The sequence below is a fragment of the Cephus cinctus genome, unplaced genomic scaffold, assembly GCF_000341935.2.
Source record: "Cephus cinctus unplaced genomic scaffold, Ccin1 Ccin1_scaffold0230, whole genome shotgun sequence".
NCBI classification, from domain to species: Eukaryota; Metazoa; Arthropoda; class Insecta; order Hymenoptera; family Cephidae; genus Cephus; species Cephus cinctus.
In genome coordinates, this window is record NW_014332946.1 from 436,241 (window position 1) to 452,994 (window position 16,754).

At 34.6% G+C, this 16,754-nt stretch overlaps 3 protein-coding genes across 10 annotated transcripts; 2 read left to right on the forward strand and 1 right to left on the reverse strand.

The window, feature by feature from the left end:
- Window positions 1-134: 134 nt before the first annotated feature.
- LOC107265564 (transmembrane protein 94) lies at window positions 135-10,704 on the reverse strand. 7 transcript variants are annotated; one of them, XM_025082895.1, is made up of 26 exons: window positions 10,537-10,701; window positions 10,022-10,206; window positions 9,794-9,928; window positions 9,593-9,729; window positions 9,310-9,503; window positions 8,752-9,222; window positions 8,518-8,679; window positions 8,331-8,434; window positions 8,159-8,247; window positions 7,843-8,080; window positions 7,519-7,635; window positions 7,232-7,325; window positions 6,946-7,163; window positions 6,641-6,876; window positions 6,456-6,580; window positions 6,225-6,373; window positions 5,778-5,825; window positions 4,655-4,798; window positions 4,180-4,324; window positions 3,900-4,108; window positions 2,833-3,007; window positions 2,513-2,758; window positions 2,186-2,426; window positions 1,976-2,069; window positions 1,731-1,892; window positions 135-1,653 (listed from the first exon to the last, which is right to left on the reverse strand). In XM_025082895.1, the coding sequence occupies exons 2-26, from the start codon at window positions 10,183-10,185 to the stop codon at window positions 1,581-1,583; spliced, it is 4,170 nt and encodes a 1,389-aa protein (XP_024938663.1). In that variant the 5' UTR covers window positions 10,186-10,206; window positions 10,537-10,701; the 3' UTR covers window positions 135-1,580. The 7 variants fall into 7 exon arrangements, with proteins under 7 accessions (XP_024938663.1, XP_015590633.1, XP_015590635.1 ...); XM_015735147.2 differs by lacking the exon at window positions 5,778-5,825 and adding an exon at window positions 5,296-5,430 and having other exon boundaries at window positions 10,537-10,700; XM_015735149.2 differs by lacking the exon at window positions 5,778-5,825 and having other exon boundaries at window positions 10,537-10,699.
- Window positions 3,042-3,903, forward strand: LOC112494049. The gene has a single exon (XM_025082923.1). It carries the CDS (start codon window positions 3,136-3,138, stop codon window positions 3,859-3,861), a length of 726 nt encoding a protein of 241 aa, XP_024938691.1. The 5' UTR covers window positions 3,042-3,135; the 3' UTR covers window positions 3,862-3,903.
- An 18-nt stretch (window positions 10,705-10,722) lies between the features above and the next one.
- Window positions 10,723-16,690, forward strand: LOC107265565. Of its 2 annotated transcripts, none has more exons than XM_015735151.2 (11): window positions 10,723-10,870; window positions 11,568-11,788; window positions 12,514-12,819; window positions 13,341-13,984; window positions 14,067-14,279; window positions 14,344-14,661; window positions 14,723-14,921; window positions 14,987-15,159; window positions 15,253-15,350; window positions 15,433-15,694; window positions 15,798-16,690. In XM_015735151.2, the coding sequence occupies exons 2-11, from the start codon at window positions 11,659-11,661 to the stop codon at window positions 16,389-16,391; spliced, it is 2,937 nt and encodes a 978-aa protein (XP_015590637.1). In that variant the 5' UTR covers window positions 10,723-10,870; window positions 11,568-11,658; the 3' UTR covers window positions 16,392-16,690. The 2 variants fall into 2 exon arrangements, with proteins under 2 accessions (XP_015590637.1, XP_024938666.1); XM_025082898.1 differs by lacking the exon at window positions 10,723-10,870 and adding an exon at window positions 11,353-11,373.
- The last annotated feature ends 64 nt before the right edge of the window (window positions 16,691-16,754 follow it).

The window sequence follows — 16,754 nt, forward strand, 5'->3', positions numbered from 1 at the left end:
ATTCAAACTTTTCCTATAAAATTATCCAAAAGATTACATTGGGACAAATTTCAGCATATTGACCCTCGTCTCCTGTGTATTATTACTTTCTGAAGAAAATAAAGGTTAGTAATAATATTTATGAATCTTCTTCATTTTCATTGCGCATCAGTAGCTTTTATTTTGCACGGGAACATTTGAAACTGCATAGTTATGCGATGTCTTGGGTCATAACTTTCAGAACAAGTTTTAAATAATAGTACGGTCTGCTTTATGGACGCAACAATCACCTCAGTACAATAATTATGCACAATTAATCTATCCTAATATAACTGGTACAAATACAACTGAGGGATTTCAGTGAGCCAATTGATAATCAATTGGTCAAGACAACAGAATAAAATTAGTTGCGTCCAAGATAAATGCAAACCATTAAAGTAAAACTATAAAATAAGTCTTCACCTAGGAACACGTGTAACGTATAAGGATACTCCAAATGTATCCTATGCCATTTTTAAATACTACTTCCCTTACATTTATATTAGAATCGCAATTGCACAATGCTAGGGTTCAGGCTAGATGCGGTGAATTATGTCAATGTATCTTAAAGTTTACATAATCTAACATATTCATCATATATCGTGATAAAAGCAGGAAATTGGTTAGAGCACCTTACGAATCAAAATAATATACCAAGTTTTGAAAAATGTACAAGCATTCGTACAACAAAATTGTATATTTGTGTTTGGCAATCCTGCAGCAAAAAAAGGGGAAAAAGTTGCTTTTGAATTGAATGATCTATGTACAAATCGATTTGAGAAGTTTCAATCTTACAGAAGGAAGTGAAGTTAAAGTGAGGCACTTGCATTATTAATATGCACCACACTCTGTTGTATTATTATATCAAACATTAAAATTTCACATCCTTAATGTCATACAAAAATATGAATACTTTCTTAGCGTTTCTAACTCGGACTTAGTATTTTTTTTTCACACTTGTGTCGCGATTTTCAGTTACATTATTCATTCACAATACGATACTGACTTTTGACAAGAAATGTGAACAAATATGCGACATCATCTTCGTGTTTAAACATTAACCACGTTGGCTTACGCGTTATCTGTTACCTGATACAAGGAAAGAAATGGCTGGACCTGTACAATATTAACTCTAAACTGTGATGGTTCGTTGTTTTATTATTTTTTTTTTTAATAAACTAATGTGACCAACTGAATCCGTTTATAAAAAGAATCGTAGGAACCCAGCACATTCTTCACGTATGCGACATAAGTGAATATCTAGGAACCGCATCAATTTGTGCGTTAGTTTCATTCGGCGGGAATTAATGGTTTTCATTGTTAGACAAGAGAAACAAACCAAATTAATACCAGCGCCACAACACTCGTGCGCGTATGAAATTTGTAAACTAAACTTATTTTGACATGATTGAGTATTATGAAAATTACGATAAACGAACGTTGGACCTCGCATATGCAAAAGGTGTGTTATCGTAACGATTTGCAATATTTGGCGTTAAACTTTAAGTAACTAGGCTTTTCCCCCGTCATTCTCAAATGAAAGAATAAAAGACGGTAAATCGTTAGAATGGCGAATTCATACCGAGCTTCGTACCAAATTCCAGTCGCGCCCTTTTTTGGTACCTCACGTTTACTCTGTAATTAAAAAATTACACCACATGTATTAACGAATATTTAATCTTAAAAAAACAAATCGTACGTCAAAGACTTACTTGATTTCCTGCCACTTGACTAGTTCGTTTATCACAAAGGTCAGTGGAAGTGAGAGCAAAAAGAATAAAGGCAAATGAAGAGGAAAACTCTTTATCTTCTGATCCTCCTCTCTCCAGAATTGACAGAAAATTGTTCCAGAGAAAGCAGCCTGTATGCAGAGCCTAAATAAAATGATTTATAATAACGACATAACAGAAGTAATGAATAGCGCCCGAATCAAATGATAAAATAAATTAAGACTTACACTATAAATGCACTTAGAAACCAAATCCAATTGTTAAATGGCGGTTTTCTCCATAAGGAATATTCTCGATGCACAAAACTTATTGATATCGTTACTGAAACAATTAATAACTCCCATTAAGCAAAATGCTTCTTACTAATATATAAATAAATAAATAAATATATATATATATATATATAATATTAAAAATATATAATACAGTCCAATTACCAAAATGCAAGACTATTATTGACAGAGCAAAATGTTGCACCGTCAAGATCACGTTAGCTTTGGCGCCCCAACCACCCCAGGACACATCGCTCTCGGGATTAGGATAAATGTACAGGCACTTTGACCCCGAGGTCGAATATATTGGACACAGTGTCATTAAAGAAATGCACTGTGACAATACCACAGAGATGATAGTAGGCAAGAATTTACAACCATAGCACCATAGAACGAACAGTGCAACCTGACAAAAGAAGAAAGCAAAAACTTTAGCCTCGTAGAATTGTCTTTTTGAGAATCCAATTTTCAATAGAATTAAATGCGATATACCTGTCCGCTGACGATGCACTGATTTTTTCCTGTAGCTCGTTGCATTATTGTGGGATCCGTTGGAGTCGCCACCATCGATATAGACAACAATGGTATAATAAGGCATGACAGCCACATTACTTGACCGACGGAAAACAGCGGAGGAAGCATCAGGAATCCTGACAATGCCTGAGCAAATGATAAACTGACTACGCAGCATAGCCAGAATTGTACGCAGTTCCATACGCACTTCATATAATGACGAGCCTAGGAAATATTTAAGTATTTCTTAGGAAGGCTGCTATTATTATAATTATATTAAATTGAATAAGTTTTTTTACCTCCATGATGAGATGAAATATGGCAATAGGATCCTCGCGTTTTACGCTTAAGGAACAGGCTACAGAATTTAAAACTCTGCTCAAGTCCACCGGTGATGGACCCTGATCCTCTCTTGTTGGTATTAATACAGGAACACGTTGACAGACCTGTGGATATAGCGGCTCTACGGCTACCCTGTACAGAAAACATAAGAATGTTATTAAAAAAAAAAGTGCCATGAAATTGGTATCATGCAATTTTTAAATGATTTATCCCTTGGGTCGTGAACAATTTAGAAATTTAAGTACATAAACCGCTGAATAATGGAGATTTGTGAACGTATAGAAAGATGCGACGCGAAAAATTATTTCAAGAGCAAGGATTTTGCTTATTTACAACCCAAAACAAGGCAGTCATACGCATATCGTAAATCGTACAGACGTCCAATGATTAAGTTAGACACTGAGACAATATACAAAGCCTCTTACAGGAAACCCGATGTCAATTTTAAATTTATAAGAGAAAAATCTCTTGACAAACAATACAGTAAATTGCCTGGGGAAATAGATTTTTCTACAGTGCACAAAGCATCTTTTAAGTCCCAAAATGGCAAATCTGCAGAAATCGTACAACCCAGAACGCATCTTGGCTGTCCTGGCTGTCCCATGAATATGAAAACCGTATACAGAGATTCGTACATGAATCCTGGATTAATAAATACTGCTACGTGTAGACCGAACCGAGATAAATTCATAGTGCCTATGAAGATGGAGTCTTGTACGACGATGAAAAAGTCATACGAACATCCCGGTAAAGTGTGCTTTATAAAATATAGTAAACCCCAAGAGTCAAAATATTGTCCATGGATTACTAATTACGAAACAGACTTTCGTACCGTCGTCCAAGAATCTTATAAACCAGTAACTGTTGTACGAAGAAAACCTAGAGGTACCAGGCCATACAGGACTTTGAATATAAAAATCGATTGTGACACTACGTATGGCATGAGTTATTTAGCTCCTGGATGTTTTATTAAAAAGAAAAATTAAATAAATTTCTAAATAAAATTGATCAAATCATATCTTACGCAGCATCAGCTTGCATGAAAATTGACATGTTTTCTGCATTTGCAGAGGATCCCAGAACGCAGACAACTTCTCCATAGTCTTGCATAATATGTAGCATCTCCCTTGTCACTGCATTATTGCAATCCGTAAACAGAGACACCAGTAATGGCACATTATCTATCAATTCTAGATGCGGTCGTATCTTGTCTATACCTCGTGGTAATTTAGCCTTTAAGATATAAAAAACATTCTAAAATCACTTGTATATCACATGATTCTGTTTATCGAAGAGTCTCTTACTCTGTTAGACATGTCAAAATTAACTGGTGCACTCTGTTCGGTACTGTCAGTAAGACAGCTCAAAGATCTCCAGGCTTCCTGTCCAGATCCAAGGTCAACGCTTTGTACCAGAACACTATCTTCACTTCTTACAGTATCTTGCTCCCTGTTTAATAAATAAAGAAATTTATTCTAACACACATATAGCAACACTTATTTAATTTCTATAATACTTGCAAAAAAACAAGAAATCTCATGAAAAATGTATTTCTTTATTTCTATTACAACACTGCCAACAATATTTAAACTTTTAATAAGTAACTAATTTGTATTACAAGCATAGTTGTTCTCTAGCAATAAGTAAATGAAAACAATAATTACAAACACATTGAGGGGCTGACGTCATTGATCCAATAAATAAAGTTATGTAAACTGTCATGCATGAAATTATAAAATATTAATATACATTACATTAATATAAATATTCAAGAAGTACCTGTGACCCATAGCACTTTTTGCCTGGATTGGTTCAGCATTATTCCACTCGGTAGCATCATCATCAAATTTGACAGTAGCATACTCTGTATTTATGGCACTTGGTGCAGACATGCTCATCGCTCTGCTGTTATCCAGATTTGTGCTGCAATACAACCAACATTGTAACAGCATCCCCACAATTTGCCCATGATAATCGTCACTCATTCACACTTTAATCGGGTAAAATAAAATCAAAAAAACACAGTAGCAGAAGTATGCAGCGAGACGGTAAATACAATAATCCAACTAAAACCTACCAATCAGATCTTTGACATAAATTTGGCAAGCAACTGTCAAATCCAACTGGTACCTTTTAGCAGGATATTCCTATAAATCACATGCTTTCAGAGATTTAACAATATAAATGAGATCTCGGCTCATGCTAGAGTGACAACAATTGTCTTTAATATTAGCTTAATGAGAAATAAAAAGATTATATTCCCTATGAGGATTGATATTGTAATCTCCAAGTTTTTAAATTCCTCTTGAAAAAAAAAAGCCAGCTGCTTCATTACATATATCAATGATGTTATAAATATAAACCACATTATTTGGTTCCTACTTTATAGATGATTTAAACAAGTTATTTATTTAACATACCGGGGGGAAACATGGTTAAGCAAGTGGCTGGCCTCATCCATGCAGGAGTGGTTATGCTGGTGAGATTGGGCTGAGGGCGTGGGTGAGGACATGGCTGCTGCCTGGCTCACCCAGCAACCCACTGGACTCTCTGACCTATTATATGTGTTAATTTACATAGAACATTGATGAACACATAAAATAATTTGGAGGCCAACTAAGCCACAGGAAACTTGCGTGTTGATGATTAAGAAGGTTCTTTAAATTATAAGAGTTTGAGGTCTTATGATTACTCGACAAGGAGATATTGGACTTGCGAATAACAATTGTGATCTTGGTACTTATGTGTAGTGCAATTGGAACTAATTGTCTCTACGTGTGGATTGGATGGCACAATAGGGCTGTAGAATTGCATCTTGTGTTATGATGTTAATAATGTGTGTGACAATAAAACGAACGTGCAAATGAATGACAAACAATGAAAGAAATAGGTATAGACAAACATATACGGTGGGGTCATGTGTGGATATCTCTCCAGCCATTGCTGTCTCCTGTAACGTACGTGCACAATTTACATTCCCATTCAATGTTATTAGATATTTAATTTGTGTCAGTTTGTCCGTATATTTTCATATTGTATCGCTGTCAAAAATAAGCTAGTCTCAATTGTTACTCGCGTGTGCGAACGGTTTCCTTTTTTCTAACTTTTTAAAATTGTTTGCTGAAAAATTAATTCACAACAGATCGAGCACAAACTCTTTTATCGAGCGTGCGACCCCAGGCATTTTATAATCGTGTACATTGAATAGTATCTTGAGCTCTAGTTACGATCATCGCTCGTATCACATGTAGATTATAAAAAAACTAAAAAAAGAATCAGCCAAAAAGCAAAAAGCAAAAAATTCGGAAGTAAAATTATTATGGATTTTGATACTTTTCATTGAACATACCTAGCTCTTTCGCTAAGTAATGAAATATGACAATTCCATCCACTTTCCAGTCCCATCTTCTCCGAGAAGACACGTGATCTTAGTTCATTTTCTTTGCTAAAGTGAACGAATCTAATACAAGCTCTTTCTAACTGCTCGATCAATTGAACCTGTTAATTAAAAATTTTTAAATATAGAATTAATGAAATATCAGAAACGGAACGTCATGAGGTTTTCTCATACTAATCTTACCATATCAGTCTGTGCCTGATACTGCATGGTCACCATACCAATAAATACTTGATTACATTGCAATTCGAAGCAACTTTCCACATCGTTAACTTCCTCGTCTTTATTCTCGTTGCACAAAAGAGAATCTGAAGAAGTTTAATGACTTAAGTACATGCTAATAAATTAATGAAAAGATGGTTAATTACCAGTTGAATGAAATTGGCCCAGTATTCCCTTAACCCTAGGATCCAGAACATTTCTAAAATCCCAAGGCAATGGAGTTGGACTTCTGTGAGGTGTATAAAGATGTTTGCTGTCTGCCGGAAGCTCTAGATAAATATGTGACAATTTTCCATTGACATTCCTAGTGAGTGGTCTGTAGGCAAACGCAGTGCAGTAAGATGTCAAGCTGGTCCGTTGATAAAAATCCTGCACCTTTTTTCTGAAACAATCCTCACTCAAATCAGCCAATTTCCTTGCTTAACTATAACTGTGCCACAATTTGATCTACCTGTCGGAAGCAGAAAATGGACAAAGGTCGTGTCCATCCCAAAATTCTATACAGGAATCGAGAATAATATCCGCGGTTCCCTGAGTCAGTAATTGTAATCCTCCGCCACTGCGTTCCTTAACAACTACAGCTACCATGTGCGGAAATGGAAATTTTAATTTTGTAGCAATACTTAAAGAACGTGCGAATTTAATGTCACGCCTAACCATTTCCGGTTGCTAAAAAAGAAAAAGTTCTTATCGATGAAATTACTTTTGTATGCAAGGTGATTTTTTATTACACCTACCACGTGTCTGAAAGTGGACAGTTGTTGCTCCAATTGAAATATCTCCTGTGCCTGATCCTGGAATCCAATCTGCTTTGCCAGCTCGCAAAGACACCTACCATACGGAATAAATAAGATAAAGAAATTCTACTGAACAATACAATGTATGAGATGCGTGTGATAAGTGTTGACAAAGACCCGTCATGACATCCGGATGCAAATCCAAGTCTACCATACTAGATTCCAACACCAAATACAAGTCAAGAACTACAAGTAGAACAAGACCATATATTATTATTTTGACTGACCGCATCTGTCCGAGGCACGTTCCTGATTCATCGGTTAAATACACCTGTCTCGAAGAAGTTTGCATTGTATCTTTCGCCTCATAATCATTATTATCTTCAAAATACTCGCCCTGGCCACTGATAAGTTTGAACAGTTGATAATAATCATTATTAGTCCATGAGTTAACAATGTTACTTTGTCAGAATCACTGGACATTTCTAGCGTCAAAACGGTTCGATGCCAAAATGAATGTTAGGTCGTGCCGTTTAGTCGCATGGATTAAGAATAAAAGCACAAAGAAATAAAATCATTACGAGAAAGAGATAATTGCACTGTACACATACCGCCTGTTAGTTACTGGTACTAAATTTTCATTGTAAAGCGCCTCACAGGTAACGTGGCAACAAAATTGAGTGTAGTGTTCTTGAGTATCCATGTTGCAAGTGTTCAGAAGAATAGCAAGTCCCAATGGTTTCAGTGAGTTCAAGTGTAGCCTCCAAGCATGATCATCGAATTGCAATTTAAATGGCAAAGCGTGATCGTGCGTCAAGTCCAACACTTCCGCCACTGAATGAGACATGTCTAAAAACAATAAATTTTTGAACTTATAAATGATTGAGTGTAAGAATATGTACGTAAACTATAGAATAATAATATTACCATGATGCACATAGGTAGTTCTATGAGATTCTGGCTTCGCTTGCTCATTTTGGGTTGCAGTGTCAGATTGTTTTTCAAGACTTACAGTGCTGAGATTAAAATATTATCTATATAGAACGCTATACTTATTTTTTTCTTCAATAAATATAACATATTACAATAGAAAGTCTACCTTGAAGCTCGCGACATAGCACTTGCGTTACGCAAAAAGAAAACTTTTTCAGCTGTTGGATTCGGCCAGGAAAGTATTCCTTTCTTATCTACACAGCACAATGCCTATATTGAAAAAAATAATATATTATAGCTACGCTTCGGATAATTAGTAGAACAGCATAAATTAAATAATTAACTCGACTTACGGTAACGGATCCCAGTACGTGTAAAATGTTGGCAGATCTCGACATCATACGTTCCCTGCCGAAAAGGATGTCAAAAAAATATTCCTTAAGCTCCGACCAATTGTACACCACTTCAGGATGAGTGGGTCCAGAGATATCTGCATCTTCGAAAGGATCTAAAAACTAAATTAATCACTCATAGATCACATTACATATTGATTAACTGAAATAACATTTCTATCACTCTCGCTATACCTGCATCTTCTTTGAAGACTGGTACAGCTTGAACAGAGCCTTGAATCGAGCCATGCCAAAGCAATTCAAAACGATCCAACAAGTAGGAAAAATTAATGGCAATAGTGGAAGTGTAACAGCTATTGGTTGGAGTAAGAAGATTTCTGTCCAGTGACCTACACCAACATATTCAGTTAGGTACAAGTATCGGAGTAAGTTCACAACTAGGACCACGATGAGGAGTATCGGATAGGCCAGTTGTTCGATACTGCAGATCATAACGAGGTGACGTTCGCGATTGTGATACGTAACGGGCCTATCCAGGGCCTGATCCAGTGCCATCCTTAGGTTTATCAAGTAAGGTGTCTCCTGAAGCTTATAGATTTTATTCTTAAGTGGCGTCCGGGCTTGTGGGGATGAGAATATTTCATGAGCTGTATGAACTGGTGGACTGTAGACTTCTCGGGCATGTAAAACGGGCCCATCGGGATCCTGCGAATTCATTCTTGTTTGAATAATACCTTCATATACGTATATGTATTGTTTTTGAAAGGCCTGACGTATCTACACAGCACTTACGTCGTATGGAATACAATATCCAGGTATTTGTTGGCCAGGTTTTATTACGATTATGTCTCCTGCGACCAATAAGGCCCAAGGTAAATTGACTACATGACCGTCGCGATACGTCCATTGTAAAGTGAGGCACGGAGAGAGTGGACTGCAAAGATGGGGATAATTTTCTGGTTCCCAATTACACACTGATTTGGCAACTGTTGATTTGATGTTACATAAAAATAGTGTGAGAATATAGTGGTTTTTTAAAAAGATCCACGCTGTTGGTAACACAGTAGGATGGTACCTTCTATTTGTTTGAGTAAAACACGAACTCTTTGAGGAATCTCTTTATGTCGCAATTTGTTGTCCAATACGACTAGTGTAAAATTTAATGCTACTAAACAACAGACTATCAGTCCTTCATATGGTAGTGACGCATACCTAGAATCAGAAACAATCATTTGTATTACAAAGACTTTATGAAAGTTAAACATGTATAACGTACCATGTCTCATTAACTGTAAAAAATGCTATGACAAGTGTAATGGCATTTATCAAAAGTGCAATAGCCGAGGTCCAGCAAAGCGTTGTATATTGACTGCGATGGTGCAATGCATCCTTTAGCCATGCCCTGTATTTCCTGTAGTTAATAATGATTCGACAATGACATATCAATGAAAATAATAGGTATTTAATATCTTTCTAGAACATATGAAAAGGATTTTAGACGTACTTATTCTTCTTGCAATCTTCTTCATACTCATCTAACACACGTTTAATATCTCTATGTAGAATTTCCAAAGCAGTTGCAGTAGTCAACCCTAAATCCTGCTTTGTGTTTGTCTTAACTTCTTCCTCTGTTCTTGGAATATAATTTTTGCAATGGTCACCCTCCATTGCTAAATGACCAAAGACGCTCTGAACAATACCAAGTATTAAAAAATATTATGCACACTTATTTCTTTGCAAGTTTGCAAGATTCTTCTAATAAATATATATACTGCAACATTATTTTCCTCTTAATCTCTTGGAAGTTAGTAAAACATAAATTACTATAATATCTTAGACAATTGTATTCTAGAATCTATATAAATTACCCATTAAAAAATTTAATTAACATTGGATGATAAATTCTGAAATGCGAGTCAATGAATGTACTAACTCAGTAAAAGCGATGAACCAAAACAAATAGCGTCAGGTTAGTATCATTGTTAGAGTTATATAATTTTGTCAAATGACAAAACGTACCTCATTGATTTATGGAAACTTCGTCAATACGTTTAGCAGAATCGTTAATACATGACAGCACCGATCAGGAATACAAATAACTTTGCGAATATCCTCCGAATCGTCATGACCTGACCAAAATTGACCTCTTTGGAAGATGAGCCTAATGATCAAGTAGCTGTGGCGCTGCAGTCGATTTATCAATTAAACAGTTAAATATCACATTTTCAAGGATTCACTACATTCTGCTGGATTCTACCACACACCAGTTCTCACAAGAATATTATTCCTAATTTCGATTTTACAATACACTACCACATTTAACAAGAAGTGATTAGGCTACTACAAAATAAAGGTAAATCAATACAATTAGAATTGTTGTTTGAAATAGTTTCAAATAGTTTCTTGTTAAGGCTAGAATACCATTGTTATCAATCACACATTCGACTGCAATATCATTATGAAATGTTACAGGTTCAATACTAAAACTTAATACTATCTACTAATACTTCACACGACCAAATAAAAAATACCATAAAGCTTTCTAAATAAGCCGGATCTAATATATTAATCGTCCAGCTCTATTTTCAGTTTGTTTTTTAATATTGCAACATAGTCGCGCGTTCCAGCGTCACGACAAATTATACGTCTTTCATTATTTGAGGTTCTATCTTGTGTGCATGCGTTTTTAGTCAACAATTTTGAAGCTTTTTAATGGTTGTTGATCATCTGACACTCGAATGTTTGATAAGATAACCAATATTATCTTACATAGCTAGACTGATTCTGAAATTCTTGCATTTTGAATTTGGAAGGTACTCTACAGGTTCATTATTGCAACACGTGTATGTTCAAAATGTAAATAACTTTGTGCTAGATAAAAGTAATATTAAACGCGATACATTAAATGAACTTTGATTTTTTATTATGTTATGTAAAGGAAAATACGGATAAAAAGATTCTATAATCCGTATTGCTTATTATTTCTTGTTTTTATTCCCAAAGGATCTGAGTTAAAATTGTATATTACTATACATGTTTCTTTCACGCAGTTTTATCGATGTTGGTGATATAATATTTGGCTATCCTTCTTGTGCTGTGCTAGTCTGAACAACTTGGGGATTGTGACAAATATCAAGTACAATGACAACGTGTAACACCACTGAAAAACTTGATGAAGTTTTACAACTTTTTCTATTACCTGATTATAATGTCGTGTCTACGACCTATCTTGATCTTCTATTATCGCGAATCGCACAATCTGATAAATTAGGTAAGTCTTTGTTACAGATTTTATTATTTTTTAATCAAAAACAGTGTTTGTTAACGAGTAATTGGTTTCTGGATTGTATTTAACCAAACGTTTATAACAATTTAGTTTATAGTCAGTTAATAGTCTAAATGTTTTAGCGAATAGTAAAAACAATGGATACAGTTTAATTAGTGGTACAGGATTTATTTGTTAAGGTTTTACATGATAATTTATTAGCATAGAGATTTTTATAATGTTTGGTATTATGTTTTGTTAACTTGAATACTTTGAAATGCAGTTTAAGACCAGTAGTGTTATTGTTTATATAAATGTATTACAGGAATTTTAGAATATTATAAAAAATGTAAGATGTGGGAGCTAATTATATATGAGTTTAATCTTGTATTTTTTTTAATTATTATACTTGTTTTATCTATCAGTTTTGCAATCTGTTGAAAATAGTTAATATTGACACTTAAATGGTAAAACAGTAACAGTTTGTTATAAATAAGTAATTGATTATCTGAATTAACTTCCCCATAAAATATATTTATTATATTTATTACTGTTAATACTTAGTTGTTAGTCATAGTTGAAAATATTATTTTTAATCTTATGTTTCTATTCTCATCTTATCAGACTAAGGTTCATTAAATCGTATAGACATAGTAAGGTATATAGACATAGTCTTACATAAATATTACAAGATGTACTGTGATAATATTATTATTTTTCAATATTTTCAGTTGAAAAGTCTGACTTTGAGTATTTCAATACCTTTCAACACTGGGTACTCAAAGCTTTAGAAACATGGAGCAGTGGAATCAAACCTTGTCAAGCTGTCACAACATTCACTTTGAGACTCATTGGACACATTGGAAAGAGTGAAATTCATTTCCATTTTTGGTACCGTGAGAATTTATACAATAAGATCTGTGATGTTTTAAACCTTCACAATGATAAATTGTCAGTGTCTGTCAAAATGGCATATGTAGATATGCTTTCCAGCTTGTGTACTCACACAAGCGGTAGGCATTGGATTCTCGAATCAGGTAAAAATTTGTGTATTTAATATATCCCAAATAGTGTTTATTGTAATTAAAATATCAATAGATTATTGAATATATAACCACATTGTTTAACCTGCAATTTTATGCAGAAGCTATGTCATGTCACCGACTATTATTTCGTAATTGAATGAGGACGTGAAATAGCTGATACAAGTGCAAGCATGAGGTAATCCGTGACTAGTCAACAAGGTTTTTACATGAAAACACGAGTTAACTCATGACCGGTTAACAATATGATAATTAATTTCTGCTGCTTCAATTGTAACGGAAATGCACTTTTAATCTATTGTCCGTGGCAAATGAAAAGTAGCCACAACTGCTTCGTATCACTGTACCAATGACCTCAGCATGCTTACTAAACATATTGTAAAGCATATTTAGTTGTTTAACACATATATTTTTAAAAACGTCACAAAATAATTAACAGTACATAACTGCTCTATATATGTTCTGCCAATGATCATGCATAGTTTATTGTAATATCTGTATTATGTATCGATTAGGTGTATGGAAGGATGTTATAAGATTAGCTCACTGCAATCAGACCATATACGTCACGCGGGAGAGTCAAAAATTTATATGGACGTTGCTACTACACGAATCTCAAAGACCGCATATTTGTACGCCAATTATATTGGAAGCTGCACGTCCATTCACAGACAATACTGTCCACAACGAATTTCAAAAAGTACTAGAGGAGACCTATCTGGACCAAAACAAGTATCTCTGCTCGACAATAATCTTGTTAACCAGTATAATCGAGAACACAATGTTCCATAGCAAGGAAAATACAATACCATTATTAGTAATGGAACTTACTAATTTGGAAGCAAGAATAAAAGCTCTTTTTGAAGCATGCATTAGCACAACCTTTTTTCAACACATACATAAATTGCTAGTCCTCTTGATCTTTGTAAAACTGAAACAAGGCATATCACCACTGACCAAAGTAATAGATCAAGATGTCATAAATAATTTTCATGAAGACTATTGTTACATCCACAGATTGCTTCTTAATAAGAAATTCATAAAGGATACTATAAAGACACAATCGTACGGGCTAGTTTTTTGGAAAAAATTACAAAATATTTCCAATTTTAAGCAACCCAATGAGCACAAATTTGAACATCAAGTTATATGTCTAATGGTAATCCAATTTTTTTTTTAATATCAATCAATATTCATTAAATATGAGCATGATTTTAGGAATCCGTGTTCATTTTATTTAGGTGCTGCCACTATTTATCAGCTTGAGGATTTCATATTTAAATAATGATCTCTTCGAAACGTACATTGACAGAATGTTTGACATCACGTGTGCACCTGTACAAAGACTGGGATACAATATGAGAGAGATCATCTATAAATCTGATATATGTATGGAATCTCTTTCCAGGTACTCGCTCGATCAGGTTCTTCAAATAGTACACATTATGGACAGAGTAAGTATAAAGAAAAATCTAATTTACAACTAATATATAAAATCATGAAAATCATTCGACACAGGATGTAGCAGTAATCACATTCCAAACTATGTGTCACGTTTTGAAAAATTATATGATAGCATCGAGTGAAGAGAGTGAACTTTATGAAACTGATACATCAAACTTGTGTAACCCCCAAAATCCACCTAAAAAGAGATTAAACAGATCACTGTTCGATGGAGATGCCATTCAGCAGTATCCATGTTTACTATCATCGATATTGAATGGTCTGGCTATTATAACTGAAAAGTTTAAGATCAAATGGCAGGAATCTGTAGAAACAATTTGCCTACTGTCATTGGCACAGGACCTGCTAAATAATAAGCAAATTTCATCAAACGTAAGTTTTCCATTAAGATTTATTAATTTAGTTTAATTCTAATTATTATATATTCTCATAGATCACCGTTCAAGCGTTAAAAATCTGTAAATTGTCAATAGAAAATTTCATGCCACCGCAATTGGCTTTACTGGTCGATAATCATGGTCATATTGATGATTTGGGGCCAACTTTGTACAGGAGAATACATGATCCCAATTGGGAAGTCAGAGATAGCGTGTTAGAAACACTGAAGACAATTGCCATGATATCTGAGTACAGTAAGAGAATCTTTCATTGTATTTATATTTGATAAAAAATGTTAATACGGTATCTTGATTACCAGAGTATCCAGCATTCCAAAAATTCCTTGTGAAAAATGACTTTTTACAAATGGCAGTTAGCATTACATTATCGGATGCCGAAAGCTACGTGAGAGCTTCTGCACTGTCATTCCTTGCGATAACAGTCAGAATAAATGAATTGTGGGAAGAAAAGTTGTGCGATGCAAACTTAGCTGTAAGTTTATATATAAGATTGTCATAAAATATCGCAACTGCTTTGATTTCTGTTGTACAATTCTATCAGTGAGTGATTATTTTATTTTTAAAGGACATAACTATACAGTTGATGGCAGAGGAAACCGAAGCAATAGTACGCAGAGAAGCAGTGATCCTTATGAAGGAGCTATACGTTCACAGAAAATGGTCGTAAGTTCGATTCATTAACATTTTATTAATCGAACAAATTTACATAGTAATAATTTGACTGATCCTCTTCTTGGTCACGTAGAAAGAGCACTGTCGACATAATGTCACGCTCTATGGCAGTTGCGGCAGTTTTGGATCTCCATTGGGAAGTGAAGGTGAACGCCATTGAATATTGGAAACAATTTATAATTAGTCACTTCACCGATCAAGGTATGCTGGATGGTTCGTTTCCAAGTATGACTTTTTCAAAGGAACACAGGAAGATAATAGCTCTGAACGAAACTGAAATAAAACGACGTATCAGAAAAGCACTGGACAAGCTGGCCGAACAAAGTTGTCTAGGGGTAAGAAAATTTGTTGATAACAGCTCTGGTAATAATCATACGGTTTTTCTTTTATTTCTTCGTTACAGTCGTTCATTTATTTTCTTTTTTATGCTATATCCAGATTCTGCTAGCCGCCTTGGAGGATGAGAGCGACTTCGTGGTATGCAAAGCTGCGGCGGATGTGATAACTCAGTTAAAAAACTTTTTGCTCAAGTATAAGATCGACGAGCCCGTTCCAGATAGACCATTACCGAAAGATAGCGCAACCATAGATAGCTCCTATAAGAAAGAATCTCCTCCTCCTTCTCCTCCCACACCCTCCACTAGTCTTCCTCCTACAACTCCTACATCTTCTGTAACTGCTACTTCTCCTACTTCTTTCGCTGATAGTGATGTTCCAATGGCCAGCGATAAGGGTAACATTTTGGAGTCCATTGTGGAAAGTGATGACATGAACCTCCTGGCAGCTATATATAAAGACTCTTTGAGGGTCGGCGGTGAAGAACTGAAACTGCCGGACCATAACAAACTACGGGTCGTTGCGCAGGTCACACAAGTTGAATTTCTTAATACTATTCTTAATCTCGATCTTAATGCTTACATAGAGGAGAAGAGTCGATGGCTTCAGACGTATACTGATAGCTTCGAATCGATTCTTGATGATATTTTGACAGTTTATCATACGAAGAATGTGATTTCGATGGATTGTTATTAAATCTTATCGTCATCAGTGAAACTTTTCGTATGCAACATTGAAGTTTGTGTATGAATTAATTGTGAGCCTTGTGAATATTGCTTTTATTATATATTATTAATATACCTTAAAAAATTAAAAGGAGAAAGCATAGTGTCACTGGTTTTATATTGTCTGGGGTAGATCGTGATAACAGTGTGACGATTGAAAATGTGAAAATGAAAAAAATTATTCTTAAGCATAATAATTTTTTGTATATTTAGCACCTGTATATTTTAACATGTAGTAATAGTAGATAATAAATTTGTATCTCACCTGTATGCAGAGTAGGAATTTTGGAAATTATTATTTGTAACATAAATGTACAATTAGTACAATTTTTTG

Coding starts and splice junctions, on each gene's coding strand:
- LOC107265564 (XM_015735147.2), bottom strand. CDS start 10,185: ATGGAGGGTGACCATTGCAAAAATTATATTCCAAGAACAGAGGAAGAA. Junction 9,223..9,309: donor GATATTGTATTCCATACGAC/GTAAGTGCTGTG, acceptor ATGAATTCGCAG/GATCCCGATGGGCCCGTTTT. Junction 6,877..6,945: donor CCATTTTCTGCTTCCGACAG/GTAGATCAAATT, acceptor GGATTGTTTCAG/AAAAAAGGTGCAGGATTTTT.
- LOC112494049 (XM_025082923.1), top strand. CDS start 3,136: ATGGAGATTTGTGAACGTATAGAAAGATGCGACGCGAAAAATTATTTC.
- LOC107265565 (XM_015735151.2), top strand. CDS start 11,659: ATGACAACGTGTAACACCACTGAAAAACTTGATGAAGTTTTACAACTT. Junction 14,662..14,722: donor ATAAGCAAATTTCATCAAAC/GTAAGTTTTCCA, acceptor ATATTCTCATAG/ATCACCGTTCAAGCGTTAAA. Junction 15,351..15,432: donor TACGTTCACAGAAAATGGTC/GTAAGTTCGATT, acceptor TTGGTCACGTAG/AAAGAGCACTGTCGACATAA.